General features: G+C 36.3%; 2 protein-coding genes across 2 annotated transcripts; one reads left to right on the top strand and one right to left on the bottom strand.

Annotated features, from left to right (window-relative positions):
- Positions 1-2,599: 2,599 nt before the first annotated feature.
- LOC132553401 (serine-enriched protein-like) lies at positions 2,600-7,044 on the bottom strand. The gene is made up of 5 exons (XM_060217648.1): positions 6,963-7,044; positions 3,736-3,976; positions 3,290-3,477; positions 2,953-3,116; positions 2,600-2,704 (listed from the first exon to the last, which is right to left on the bottom strand). The coding sequence occupies exons 1-5, from the start codon at positions 7,042-7,044 to the stop codon at positions 2,600-2,602; spliced, it is 780 nt and encodes a 259-aa protein (XP_060073631.1).
- Positions 7,045-9,808: 2,764 nt separating this feature from the next.
- LOC132553413 (serine-enriched protein-like) lies at positions 9,809-12,227 on the top strand. The gene is made up of 5 exons (XM_060217659.1): positions 9,809-9,887; positions 10,674-10,941; positions 11,273-11,451; positions 11,714-11,877; positions 12,129-12,227. Exons 1-5 carry the CDS (start codon positions 9,809-9,811, stop codon positions 12,183-12,185), a joined length of 747 nt encoding a protein of 248 aa, XP_060073642.1. The 3' UTR covers positions 12,186-12,227.
- The last annotated feature ends 967 nt before the right edge of the window (positions 12,228-13,194 follow it).

Below are 13,194 nucleotides of genomic sequence, written 5' to 3'. Positions count from 1 at the left end.
TCCATTACTGGATAGCGACAACTCTGCATCCCAACCCATGGTGTTGACATGTCTCAATTGATTCGATATTAAAGGACTTCTCCCATCATTACGATTTTTATGCAAGAAGTCGTCAATTGACGGCAAACTCGTAACACAAGGTTTGAAAAAAATGCAGGTTAATGAAAATTATTGGGAAGTATACGATCATCATACTGGTCTCACGTTTTTTTTTTTTTTTTTTATGCAATATGAAGCTGGACGTGTTTGAAGCTCGTTAGCTTGCCTGTTGGCACTGGTTTTGTATGACGTGACATTACTTTCTTGGATTGACCAAGATTTACCTGCCGGGTACAGCAAATTGATGTGACGTTGTGAGTATGGATCTGAAATGAATACCTCTATGTGACCTTGTGTGACATGTATGGTATGCGGGCCGGAATGTTAAATCTTTATGTGACCTAGAGTTCTGTAATCGTGAAGTGCCTCCATTTTCGTAGTACATGTAGAGACATCCTATATATTATTTAAACACTCAACTGTCAATAAGCTCTGAATAATGGTTCATTTAATATAGTCGACACAGTGAGTCCATGACGGGAATCAAAATGACGTAATTCGGCTTCATCGTTCACAGGAGAATGTGAAAATTGTGAAGTTAGTCAAGATTACTGATAACTATGGAAGCCTTTTTGGCTCACATATAAATATATTTTTCTTGAATGCGGAAATATTCTATCTGTTGGCCGACATTTAAATGTTCAGCTACCGCCACTTAAATATATTCAAGGGATAAAGGAACACAGGGTGACATCATTTACAATATCTTGCGAATGCGAAAGAAAATCGGCCAAGCAACTCTCTAGGTTACACTGCAGGTGTTCCTGTATCGAATGTTGCATTATGGTTTTGCATGACGATGTCTTCCGGGGAAATCAGGAAACGGGAAGATATCGTGCACAGCAGTGTTGTGACATTGAGTTACACTTCTCGTCATACCATTAAGTAGTCTTCATAGAGACACATCATTTCCGATATGTTGATAAATTTCTGATAGCATTAAACAGCTACACGGCTAACAGAAGTTCAGAAGGGTCAGGCTATTGCCATGATTATGCAAGGTCAAAGACAAATACGGATTGTCAGACATTTCGGCGTCCATATTTTGCACTATAGAATGACCTACCCTTCATACCATTGGTACTCATAACCATCCTATCCATGCAAAGACTGTTTGCAGGAAGTTGGTCTGCAGGCACGTCACCCGTTTGAAAGTCTGTCCTTTACCGCTGTTCGTTGCCAGCATATTCCCATTGATGCAGTGGAGGCGGGTCTTGTTTACTGAGGAGTCTTGGTTCACTATTTTTCGAGCAGACGGTCGACATCATGTATACCGACGTCGTCGGGAGAACGTATTGACGACAGCTGCGTAGTAGAAACGGATAGGTTTGGGGTGGCTCAGTTATTGTGCGAGGAGGAATCTCACATAGAGTTAAATCACCACTGGTTGTGGTAGCGGGTATTTAACTGCCGCAAGGTATAGAGGTGTTGTCCCATTATTGCAGCAAAATAACTTCACATTCAGCAGAATAATGCTCGGCCCCATGTGGCGAGACAGTGCGACTTTCTCACTAACAAAAATATCCACCCACTGGACTGGCCGCCATACAGTCCCGACCTATCCCCTAATGAGTGCTTGTGGGACCAGCGGTATTAACTACCCAGTTACATAGTCAAACCATTTCGATTTCAAATTAGAGAGTTCTCTTTCAGTTCCCTTCAATTGCTCCTAAATCACTTACCAGATACAAATCATTGATTTTGCAGTTTGCTCTGTATGAATTAATCTTCATTCTTACTTTAAAATATCAAGCATTATACTCGACGTCATGCCTAGAATCATCTTCAAAGTGTACACTGCGTTTCTTTATTCCTTGAGTATATATATGTCCAGCGCCATTAACATTAACGAATGCCCGATGTCACCAATATCACGAACGTACAGCGTCATCAACATCACGAATACCTAATCCCATCAGTATTTACGAATGTCCGATGATATAAACAACCGCAAGACACCAGTATTATTAACGTAATAAATATATATATATTCATTATTGAACAATGCAGATGGCATTCATAACAGTACAAATGTAATCAATATTCGAGCAGTTGGTAGCAGTAGCAACAAGGACAACAAGAAAACACTTATATTGTATTTGTTTTATATACAAATGATTTGTTCATAAAATATACAATCTAAGACGACTGCAAGCACAAAATTAGCACCAACTACTTCATACATATACAATGTATTCTATATTACACATACATAATAAGTACATTTCATAGTTACCTCACTAAACACTCACACACATACATCATCTTTCACACAGTTTCTGTATGCATACTTGTGTCACTTCACAACCCATCAAACAGGAAACTAGCATTTTCCCCAGTAACTCGTGGCAGTGTTTTGGAAATGTTATATCACAATAACAAATGCGTCCAACATCTTTTTCTTCAACAATATCGAAGTAATTTTTTGTGAAAGCACAATTGTTAATCGAGTTATCAGCACTTGGTTGGATTCAAGAAAAATAATATCAAATATATCTCGTCATACTGTTGTCGTCAACTTGGGTGGTGATGAGGGCTTCACAGTACAGATGGACGGTAATGTTGGTGTGGTTTCTCGTGAAGTCTGTGTGAAGTGTTTGGAAATCTGTAAAGTTAGATTAATCATTAGATTTAGAAAACAAAATACCGGTAAGTAATTTATAAGTGTGATGGAAGACAACGACAGCAAGTGCAAAACATGACAAAATAATTCATATTCAAAATCGTGTTATATAAAATTGATGGTAAGTCCTCTGCCCAAAGTATTCGCCTTTGTATATTGGTCTGACAATATGGGAAAAGTTGATAAAACGTCAGAATGACGCAGACTGGTAAGGCCTATAACCTGCTTACCTTAGACAAGAGTTTCTCAGCTGTCTTGTGATGGCTGTACTGATGAGCACTTTTCCGCATCACAGCCATCGAACCGTTTTCAGACTTTAAACACCGCTTGATGAAATCCCAGCATGCCACCTTAAGATCAACGAGTTTAAACTGGTTTGCTCCACAAAGTAGGCCTATATCAAAAACATAAATGTGTATAAAAAGTCTGTGGTAATTCAAGTGACTAACAACATATTCTTGAAAATCAAAAAGTTATGAAAACTTATGATGTCCAAAACAGAAAAATAAAAATTCAACTATTAAATACGGATAAAACCTATTGCAACGGATTCGTGTCAAAGTTTACCTGTAACACTTTTGGAAGTGACATCAACTGTTCCACAATGGATGAACTGGATGATTTTCCGGAAATCCTCTGGTTCGTATTTTTTAACATCAATAACTAGACGAGAGTTGCCGCGAGATTTCCGGGATTTGTGAGACCTTTTCTCTTCTTCCTCTTTCTGTTTCTGTAGAATCAACTGATACATAACCCTGTGAAAGCAAATAATATTTTATTAGAATCATACAATCTACATAGTTTACACAGTACATATTTTGTCAAAGTGTAACTTTTCATATCATCGTAAAAATTTTTTTCTCTTTCTTTCTAAAAGTAAAACTTGGAAAACAGCTTTACGAAGTCAATGATATATACGAGATCTCCAGTGTACAATATTTCCAATTCAATCGTTTTTGTTTGTTTGGATTTTTTAAATCAATTTGTATTGATAAATCTTCATTGTTGTTTACCTGCTTCGTGTTCCGAGAATTGCTTTCACGCCATAAATCGGGACTTTGGTTGGCCCAACTAGGAAAGTGACGTCACAAAGTTCTGGCATGGACAGGATGTATTTGAGACGATCACAGAGGGCGCTGGTACTGTTGTAGTTCACGGCATCTTTAAGGTTACAGTCAGATTCTTGGTCGCTTGAATCGTCTACTTCGGGTGTAGATTCTGGATTTGATTCGTATCCGGATGAAAATCCTATATCTGTAAATAAATTTGATAGAAGCATTGTATTTTGCGATGACGACGACGACGATGGTGATGATGCATTGTACAGCTCATTGTCAAAATATTCATTTTCTGTATAGAACTTGATGTACGTAGGTCAGGTTAATATAAAAAAGGTATCTTGTACTTTTTCTAGTAGTTACTTCGACAAAACTACATACGTTGTATGAACTTCGACTTAAAGAAGTGAAAATCGGTATTTGAAACTAATAACTGAATTGTCGTTTTTAGCTTCGTTACTTCTGATGACATTTGTTCGAAGTCACATTTTCTCAGAGCTAAATTATCTTGTTTCCTTTTATTTGAAAAATGAATCAGATTGCCATACGGTATATCAAAAGATTTTGCATAAAATGTATAGTAGTCAAATTATCAGCATGATAAAATCGAAACAAAGTGATATCTCGATGTGTTTATTACCCATGTAAATCAATTTTCTGCTGTAGGCAAACCTCAGACAACCCCCATATTGTCTAGGAAATTGTTTATTAAAAAGTGTATTTGTGAAAATTAAATCTTTTGAAATGGTCGCCCGCCGCGTAGACATTTAACCTCACTTTAATGTATGTTTCTCTGGGTTGTTCCCTACCTTCCTGACACTGAGACCATTGTAGTCGTGATACACATCATATCTGTGTACTGTAAATTGAAAAATTCTTGTTTTTTTATGATATATTAAATGTAAATTATAAATATACTGTACATACTTCACACAATACGACGCTCTTGTAGAAGTTATAGCAGTTTCGCCCGGATCATCGTGTAAATAAGGCCAGCTTTGACAGGTAAATTGAAAGGCACTATATGCGGGGTGTTTTAGCATTGTCAGACACTGTAACCACCTTTGTTAGGTAACATAATTATTGCTTTGACTGGTAATATAAGTGTAGCTTTGTCATGCACTGTAACTTCATATCTAGCTTTGTCAGGCACTGTAACTACATATGTAGATTTGTCAGGCACTAACTACACATGTAGATTTGTCAGGCACTAACTACACATGTAGATTTGTCAGGCACTGTAACTACATATCTAGATTTGTCAGGCACTGTAACTACATATGTAGCTTTGTCAGGCACTGTAACTATATATGAAGCTTTGTCAGGCACTGTAACTACACATGTAGCTTTGTCAGGCACTGTAACTACATATGAAGCTTTGTCAGGCACTGTAACTACACATGTAGCTTTGTCAGGCACTGTAACTACATATGTAGCTTTGTCGGACACTGTAACTACATAAGTAGCGTTGTCAGGCACTGTAACTACATATGTAGCTTTGTCAGGCACTGTAACTACATATGTAGATTTGTCAGGCACTGTAACTACATAAGTAGCGTTGTCAGGCACTGTAACTACATATGTAGCTTTGTCAGGCACTAACTACACATGTAGATTTGTCAGGCACTGTAACTACACATGTAGCTTTGTCAGGCACTGTAACTACATATGTAGCTTTGTCGGGCACTGTAACTACATATGTAGCTTTGTCGGGCACTGTAACTACATATGTAGCTTTGTCGGGCACTGTAACTACATATGTAGCTTTGTCGGGCACTGTAACTACATATGTAGCTTTGTCGGGCACTGTAACTACATATGTAGCTTTGTCATGCACTGTAACTACATATGTAGCTTTGTCAGGCGCTGTAACTACATATGTAGATTTGTCAGGCGCTGTAACTACATATGTAGCTTTTTCAGGCACTGTAACTACATGTGTAGCTTTGGTATGCGCTGTAACCAGTTTTACTATTTCTGGTCGGATTACAAAACTAGGTTTTTTCATAAAGCAGAAGTAAATTTGTTTGGTAACATAGTTAGATCTGCCAATGACTGTCAGTTAATAAGTTCACCGTTTCCGAATAAAAGGAACTTTGTCAAGAATTCAATCAAGCAATATTGCTGTAGTTTGGGGGGGTTCCTTTTTTAGTATTGAGTTACTTGTATTTAGGCGTGGAACCACATAAATGAGAATCATATTGTACTGTGTACTGTATCATTTAGTCTGATGTTAGATGTTTGTAAAGTGTATTTTCTTCTTAAAAACATTATTTTAATCTTGACTGGATTGATCAAAACCTTAAAGCGGTGAACACGAACGACACCCGTGGGTAATACTGGAAGTAGAGAATATCGAAGAACAGATATGTCTTTCTCTAACAAACAACCGACAATGTAGAGCATTTAAAGTCCCCCAAACTCGTCTGCCGCGATGATCCAAATGTCACTGACGGGGTTTGAAGTTGTATCTTATCTCTATAAATGGTTTATCAAATTTCTTGACTTCTCGCTGACCTTGGAGCCGATTGAAGTGTCTCTGGCCCTTTTGAAGCACAATTACTTAATTGATTGACACAACAGGCACACACGCCGTCTTGAAATCGTTTTTCTCATATGACATACATAAATAAGGAAAGAAAATTAACCAGACAAGCCAGATTCAACCAGACAAGACAGATTCAACAACGTATATTTATGTCTTTTAAGAAAAAATATATTTACTTAAGCGCCTAGAGCTATGGTTGTTTATCTCTTAAATTAAAAGTAAATACTGCGGGTTTGAGGAGTGTAGTCGCTGATCTTCAGTATTAATGTTTATAGGGCACAGATACCTCTTTATTACGGGCACTTGACTTGTATATACATTTAAATTGACTGTTGTACATCTCGAGTATATTAAGTGGTATAGAATTATCACTTGTATCGGCTATAACGGCAAAATTATCATTCTTGAACTGTATGTCCAAACAGCAAGTATTATATGTACGATGTATTAAAGTTATTTATCAGCATGATACTCGTTGGTCCTACACTTTTATTTTATTTTTCGTAAATTTGCAGTTTACGGCAGACACAAATGCACAAACTATGTCCAACAGACGGACACAATATACGGTTATCTTGTTAAGAGCTATGCAATATAACATAAATGTTTAGTCAATAGAATAAATAGGACTTACCATCATTTTCAATGTGTTCTGTGGTCAAGATATCCAACTCGTCGTTCTGGACAAGGAGAGCTTTAGAATCCGACTTCTCCATGGTCAAGCGAAGAATTGTACAGAATTGGTTGTATTGATATATTAAGCGGTAAATCACAGATTGGTGAGTGTAGTCGTTAACCCTGCCTTTTTATATACATCCAAAGATATACCCAACCTCCTCTAACAACTCTGATGGCGAGTTAATCCTGTCAGGTAAGTGGCATATTACTAGAGGTGCCATATTGATCAGTTACGTACTGTCATCTTAATCAAATGTCTAGCTTGTGAAAACATCGGACTATCCACTGAGCCACGGCGACACCCCCTAAAACAGACACCGTGCACGGTAATTTGGTGTGTGATTTCAAGACGACCTGTCAAAACCAGCTCGCGAGCGTGAGGGGCGGGCCGTTAAATGAGGTTAGTTGTTTACACTAGTGTGATTGGTATGTAACGATCCTTACATACCGACAATCGCGTCCATCAAAAATAACAATACCCTATTGTGTCAGTACCGGTCCAACTGGAAACAGGTGCTTTAATGAGAAACGCTGATTTCGGGTAAAATGTTTTCATACGTACATGCAAATAGGTTTGCTTTGTCGCACCTGTAATTTTATTAGGTATATTTATGTCTTAACGATAAAACACCTAAACTTTCACGTTAGGTCACGTAATGAGCCAATTATACCTATTGTATATCAATGACTCTACACCTGTATGGACCTACTGATGCTATCGCATTATTACCTGTAATTAAATATGATAAGTACTTTTACCTGTGTAGTTAAGCCATAAAAGGCTATAATTTTGTTACAAAAGTAACCTTAAAAACCCGTAAACGAATGAAATGTTCGTAGCTTGAGCTCCCTGTATTATAAACTTACTTTTATTGATTGACTGAAAATTAACACATACCCGTTAATATACGCTAATTACAATAAACAAAACATTCACATTGTTAACGAGGTCAAGAAATGAATGATACATACCACAGACAAATCAAGATTACATATAAAAAAAATAATTATAATATAATGATAATGACACCGGTTGAGACCCAAAATACCCAACGGTATGTGTATGCTGTCCTGTAACGACCTAGTCACTGAATAAAACTCTGTACCATTATGACTCCAATATGATAAGAATGAAACTAAATACAAAGATAATAATTCAATACACGACTTTAAAAAGAAAATTATCGAAGTATTTCGATTGAGCAAATTAAGCAATCTCCAGACGATCTTCATTTATGATTTGCTAAATGATGTTGAATTGAGCAGGTCAGTAACACTATCCGCGCCTGACAGTATACCCACACAGGCCGGTGATATATGTCTTGTCAGCGGTAACGTTTTACAACATTTACTCACTATTTGTGAGTTATACAGTCAAAAGAGGAGAATTTCATTTTCCTGTATTGAATCTAAGATTATCGTTTTTACGTATTAAAACAATCTCGTGTATTTGTGATTTTATTCTATATGGATCGAAATTACAAATTGTAAAAAGTACAACACATATTGGCGGTTTGCTGGATAGCAAAAATAATAATATTGAACGCACACAAAATGCGTTTTCCAAGTTGAAATGTGGCGTGAAGGCCTTAATTCGTTCTGGACCACATCCGTATGCTCTCAATCCCTTCACTACGACAGAAGCAATTAAGCGAAACGTTTACCCTGCAGTATTGTATGGTTTTGAGTTGTGGCAATTGAAGCAATTTTTTTTTACATGTTAGAAAAGCACAGAGTTTCATAAATGACAGATATGTGTACATCTCAAATCGGTTTCAATTAAAGTTTATGTCAGTACAAAGAAAGTGTTATTTCCTGGAATATGTATAATGGGTATGGAATAGTTAGCTCGTTTATTCCAATTTCATTTTGTCTCGTTTCAAAGGATTTGTTCATGGTATTGCCGATGTTCTACAAAAATATCAAGTGTACTATGTCATTGTTAGATTCATGGAGAATGGTGTTTCCCAAACAGATCGCAATGGAAAATTTTAATCATTGACAATTTTAAAAATAAGGAAGGAATTAAGATTTAAATCAATCACCCTCATTGCATTTGTTACATCCAAACACAAAATAAGTAGCAAAAATGACCAAACAAAACATATTTTAACATGTACTAACAATTTTATTTAATAAGTATAAGTTTTAAAATCACATGTCATCGCCTTACACGATTTGGTATCCTCTGGGGTATAAAGATTTTTTGGATAGGAAAAAAATATGACAACATGTAATAGAGTATTAACTCTGTTAAGAATGTATTTTGTACTTTATCATTTATACTTTTTTCTTACAAACCGTTAGCTTTCTATTCATTTTGACACGTGATGTTCGTGACAAAAGTAATGAAATTCATGCCAGGATTAAACGCCGGAACGGTTATATGGCGGGTGTTTCCTGTTTACACTGAAGTCTCAGATACTGTAAGTCATGTTTGTTAGCAGAAATAACTTGTTGTTTACAGGGAATAGATACCCGGCTAGATTACTTCGTTCTTTGACAATCAGGGCCTATGTCAACAACCAATCACACATGGTCACTTCGAAATCCGTTATCAAAACAGATCAACATGTGTTAAACATACACCTCAAGTTGTCACGCGACGGTCGCACGTGTACCAGTCAGCGGTTTGTCTTGTCGACTATTTCTGATCTGCTCCGTGTCACTCATCTTTTTCCCAAATTGTCAAAAACGCTCTTCCAAAACGTCAAACATGGGTATAAAAATCGCCAGCTCAAATCACATTCATCAGTATCATCTTTCAATATTCTTTAATACAAGCAAGTAAACGTTTATAAGATGGAGAGAAACGAGTCCACAGTGAAACTTATCGACAATGACCAACTGGACTTCTTAAGTGATCAGCTGGAATCTGAAGGTAAATATATCTTTATTACGATCCTTATCGGTATTATCTCTCAGAGGATAAACATTTGATGTCTGATAATATACTTAAGGGATGTGTTAACAAAATGAATTATTATGTAACGATAGAATGAGTGATCCAAATCGAAAATACCTTTTCAGTACCAGAGTATGAACTAGAATGTGTGGTTTATATGTTACATGCATCTATGATTTGTTTCCGAGTAACAAATTTTAGACCCCAGTTGGTTAACACGATACGGGACGGTTGTAGCCACAAGTTAAATTACACTCTATTGTACATTCACATTATACCCATGATATTAATGCTATATTCTACATACAGATAGTGTTTTACCAAGGTTGAGGTTATATGTCACTTTGTAGAATAAAAATAAAACATGTAATTGGCTTAACACTATTTCGTTTAATAAGATTGCGTTAAAAGGTTTTCCATCATTGGTGTGACTTTGGCACCATCATTCGAGTCAAGGTCATATGCTACTACTTTGCACGACATTACCACTGATATGCGTTACATCATATATTACACATACATATCAGTAACTAATTAACATTATTTATCCCTCACAACCGTGAAGAACATCCGTATAATTTACAAAGAGAGTTAGGAACTGCGCAAACTTACTCATCTCTATTCCTAGTGCCAATGTACTCGTTTATGCATTTACATACTTGACAAATATTTTCACTACATTGTCAAATATGTGTCAACTGAAATGTTTGCAATAGATTTGGCGGGACAAATAAATTGAATATGTATTTTTTGAATATTCAGGATTTTCCTCTGGATACGACTCTTGTGATACATCAGATTCTGAATCCCAATCTCAACATAACGACAACGCTGATGATGTCGATGATGGCATGAACTTAGAATGTGACGTCGGCGGTGACCACCACGTTAAGTATCAGAACACCAGCGCCCTCTGTGACCATTTGAAGTACATCTTATCCATGCCAGAGCTTTGTGACATCACATTCTTTGTAGGACCAACCAAAGTCCCCATCCATGGTGTAAAAGCTATTCTATCAACTCGAAGCAGGTAAATTTTTGCCAATTCTCGATCCATGCAGGTTTCACAATACTTTTACAACATCTGAACATTAACAATCAATGAATGAAGTTAAAATATAAATAATACTTTAAAGTTAAAAACAGTCCATGATCTTCCCAAGAAAACAAATTTGTTTTATGTTATGTCAGTAGTCTACGTTAAATGCTTCACATGACAATGCTGAGCGTTATTTGGTCAGAGGACATGAATTGATTATACTATTTGCTTACACTTTTAGCTTTAAACCAAATTTTATTTCCTACTGGACACTTTTCTAATGTACCAAACGTCTCTATAATGCTGTTACTTATCATTTCAGGGTTATGTACCAGCTCATCCTAAAGAATGAACGCTGTGTGAAAGAAGCCAAGAAGTCAAGAAAGACCAGACAATCCCGTTTGACCATTGAAGTTAACAAGTACCAGCCCGAGGACTTCCGCAAGATTGTACAGTTCATCCACTGTGGATCCGTGGATGTAGACTCCAGAAGTGTTGCAGGTAAGGTTTGGTTTCCGTTTCCAACTTTCTCTTCCTTCTGTGGGAAGCACCAAAAATGAAGCAACTGAAGGTTTATCTATTAAATGACCTGTATTCAACGTTCAACTAGATTCAACTGTATTTGAGGTAGAGTCCCCAAGAAGAAAGGAAAACCCTGATACCCTTAACCTCCATCCAATATAATCCTAGATGATAACGTTCCAAAATGGTCTCATTAAAAAATCCATATTTATGTCTTTATCTCCATTTACAAATAAACCAGGTTTGCTGTGTGGAGCCAGACAGTTCGGATTAGATGACTTGAAGACCGCTTGTTGGGACTATGTCCGGCGATGTGTCCAGACTCGACCTCAGTCATTAACAACCATACAGAGAGGAGCCAATAAATACATTCACCACCGATACGGAATCAAGTTATTTACCAAGGTAGGCACAACACTGTCTTGCTCATCAATTCTCCCCTACGTATAAACATGGGTATTAAGATCATTAAAGAAATACTCAATAACACACCAGTTTTTCTCCTATTAACAGAAGCTACCACACAAGACTATTTTGGTGTTATTTTCAAGTGCTTATCTAAAATAATACTAGAGAAGTTTTGTAAAAATTACCTATATGATCCTCATACAATCAAACTGTAATATCTTATATGTTTTATTTTTTGTCATTTTTAGATTCAACATTTCATGACATCAGCTGCAAAGAAAGTGGCCACAGAGACAGCAGTGTGATATACCCTACACAGAATGATGCTTGTATATGATGTAACATAATGGCAGGAGATGGAACAAACACCTTTTAGTGCTATAAAAAATATACCTCTGTGCTCGAGACATCCCGACAGTCATTCTAGAGACCTCCTTCAATCAAGTGCTAGTGCCAAACATGTACATTATACACAAATCATCTATAATTTCCAGACAATAGTTCATGGCACTGAATGAGCAAGTGCTATACTTGAACCTCTTGAAAGGTCAACATATTCACATGGGATTCAAGAGTTACTGTGCTGTTAGCATAATACTAGATATCTCTCGTGTAGATAAATAAACAAATATAAAGCGATTTTTATGTTTATTACTTCTTTTCCTTAGATTTGTGTACAATTTTGTTGTTACAACATGTTCCAATGACATCACTACTATTACCTTACATTACCACAATCTTGGACAGTTTTAACAGGAATTTAAGATCTGTTCATATTTCATAAATACGACAGTAGTAATAGTTAAACTATTAAATCTCTGCTAACTCGGCATGACATATTTCAAAATGTATGACAAACAAACTGTCAGATGCTGTTTTGTACATGATTTTTTAACAGTTAATCTTCATTAAAACACAACAATTAGGGATCTTTGAGGATGAAAAAGGATGACAAGGTCTAATGATAGATGAATATCAGCTGCCTTACAAAACACGTAAGTGATGCCTATAGGTTAAACCTCTGTAAGACATTCAAACCCTGTCCCAAACTATTCTCAACACATCACAGCCTATTCAAACCAACCAAAAAATTATTTCTTTTTCTCATGCATGAGTTGAGATAACGTTTCGATACAACACATAAGATTTCATGAAGGATTATTAACTCACTATGACAAATATATCTCCACAAACATTTTTATGTGCCGACACAAGTGGTTAGATCGTAACACCGGAAAAGGTGTACATAAAGTAAATCAAATGTATCATCAAATTAAAAATTAATTCAGTAATTTACACAAATTCAGTTTTTTT

This window comes from Ylistrum balloti, unplaced genomic scaffold (assembly GCF_031769215.1).
Source record: "Ylistrum balloti isolate Yb309-2 unplaced genomic scaffold, AGI_CSIRO_Ybal_v1 Utg370324, whole genome shotgun sequence".
In the NCBI taxonomy this organism is placed as follows: domain Eukaryota; kingdom Metazoa; phylum Mollusca; class Bivalvia; order Pectinida; family Pectinidae; genus Ylistrum; species Ylistrum balloti.
This window is presented reverse-complemented; position numbering and strand designations above follow the sequence as displayed.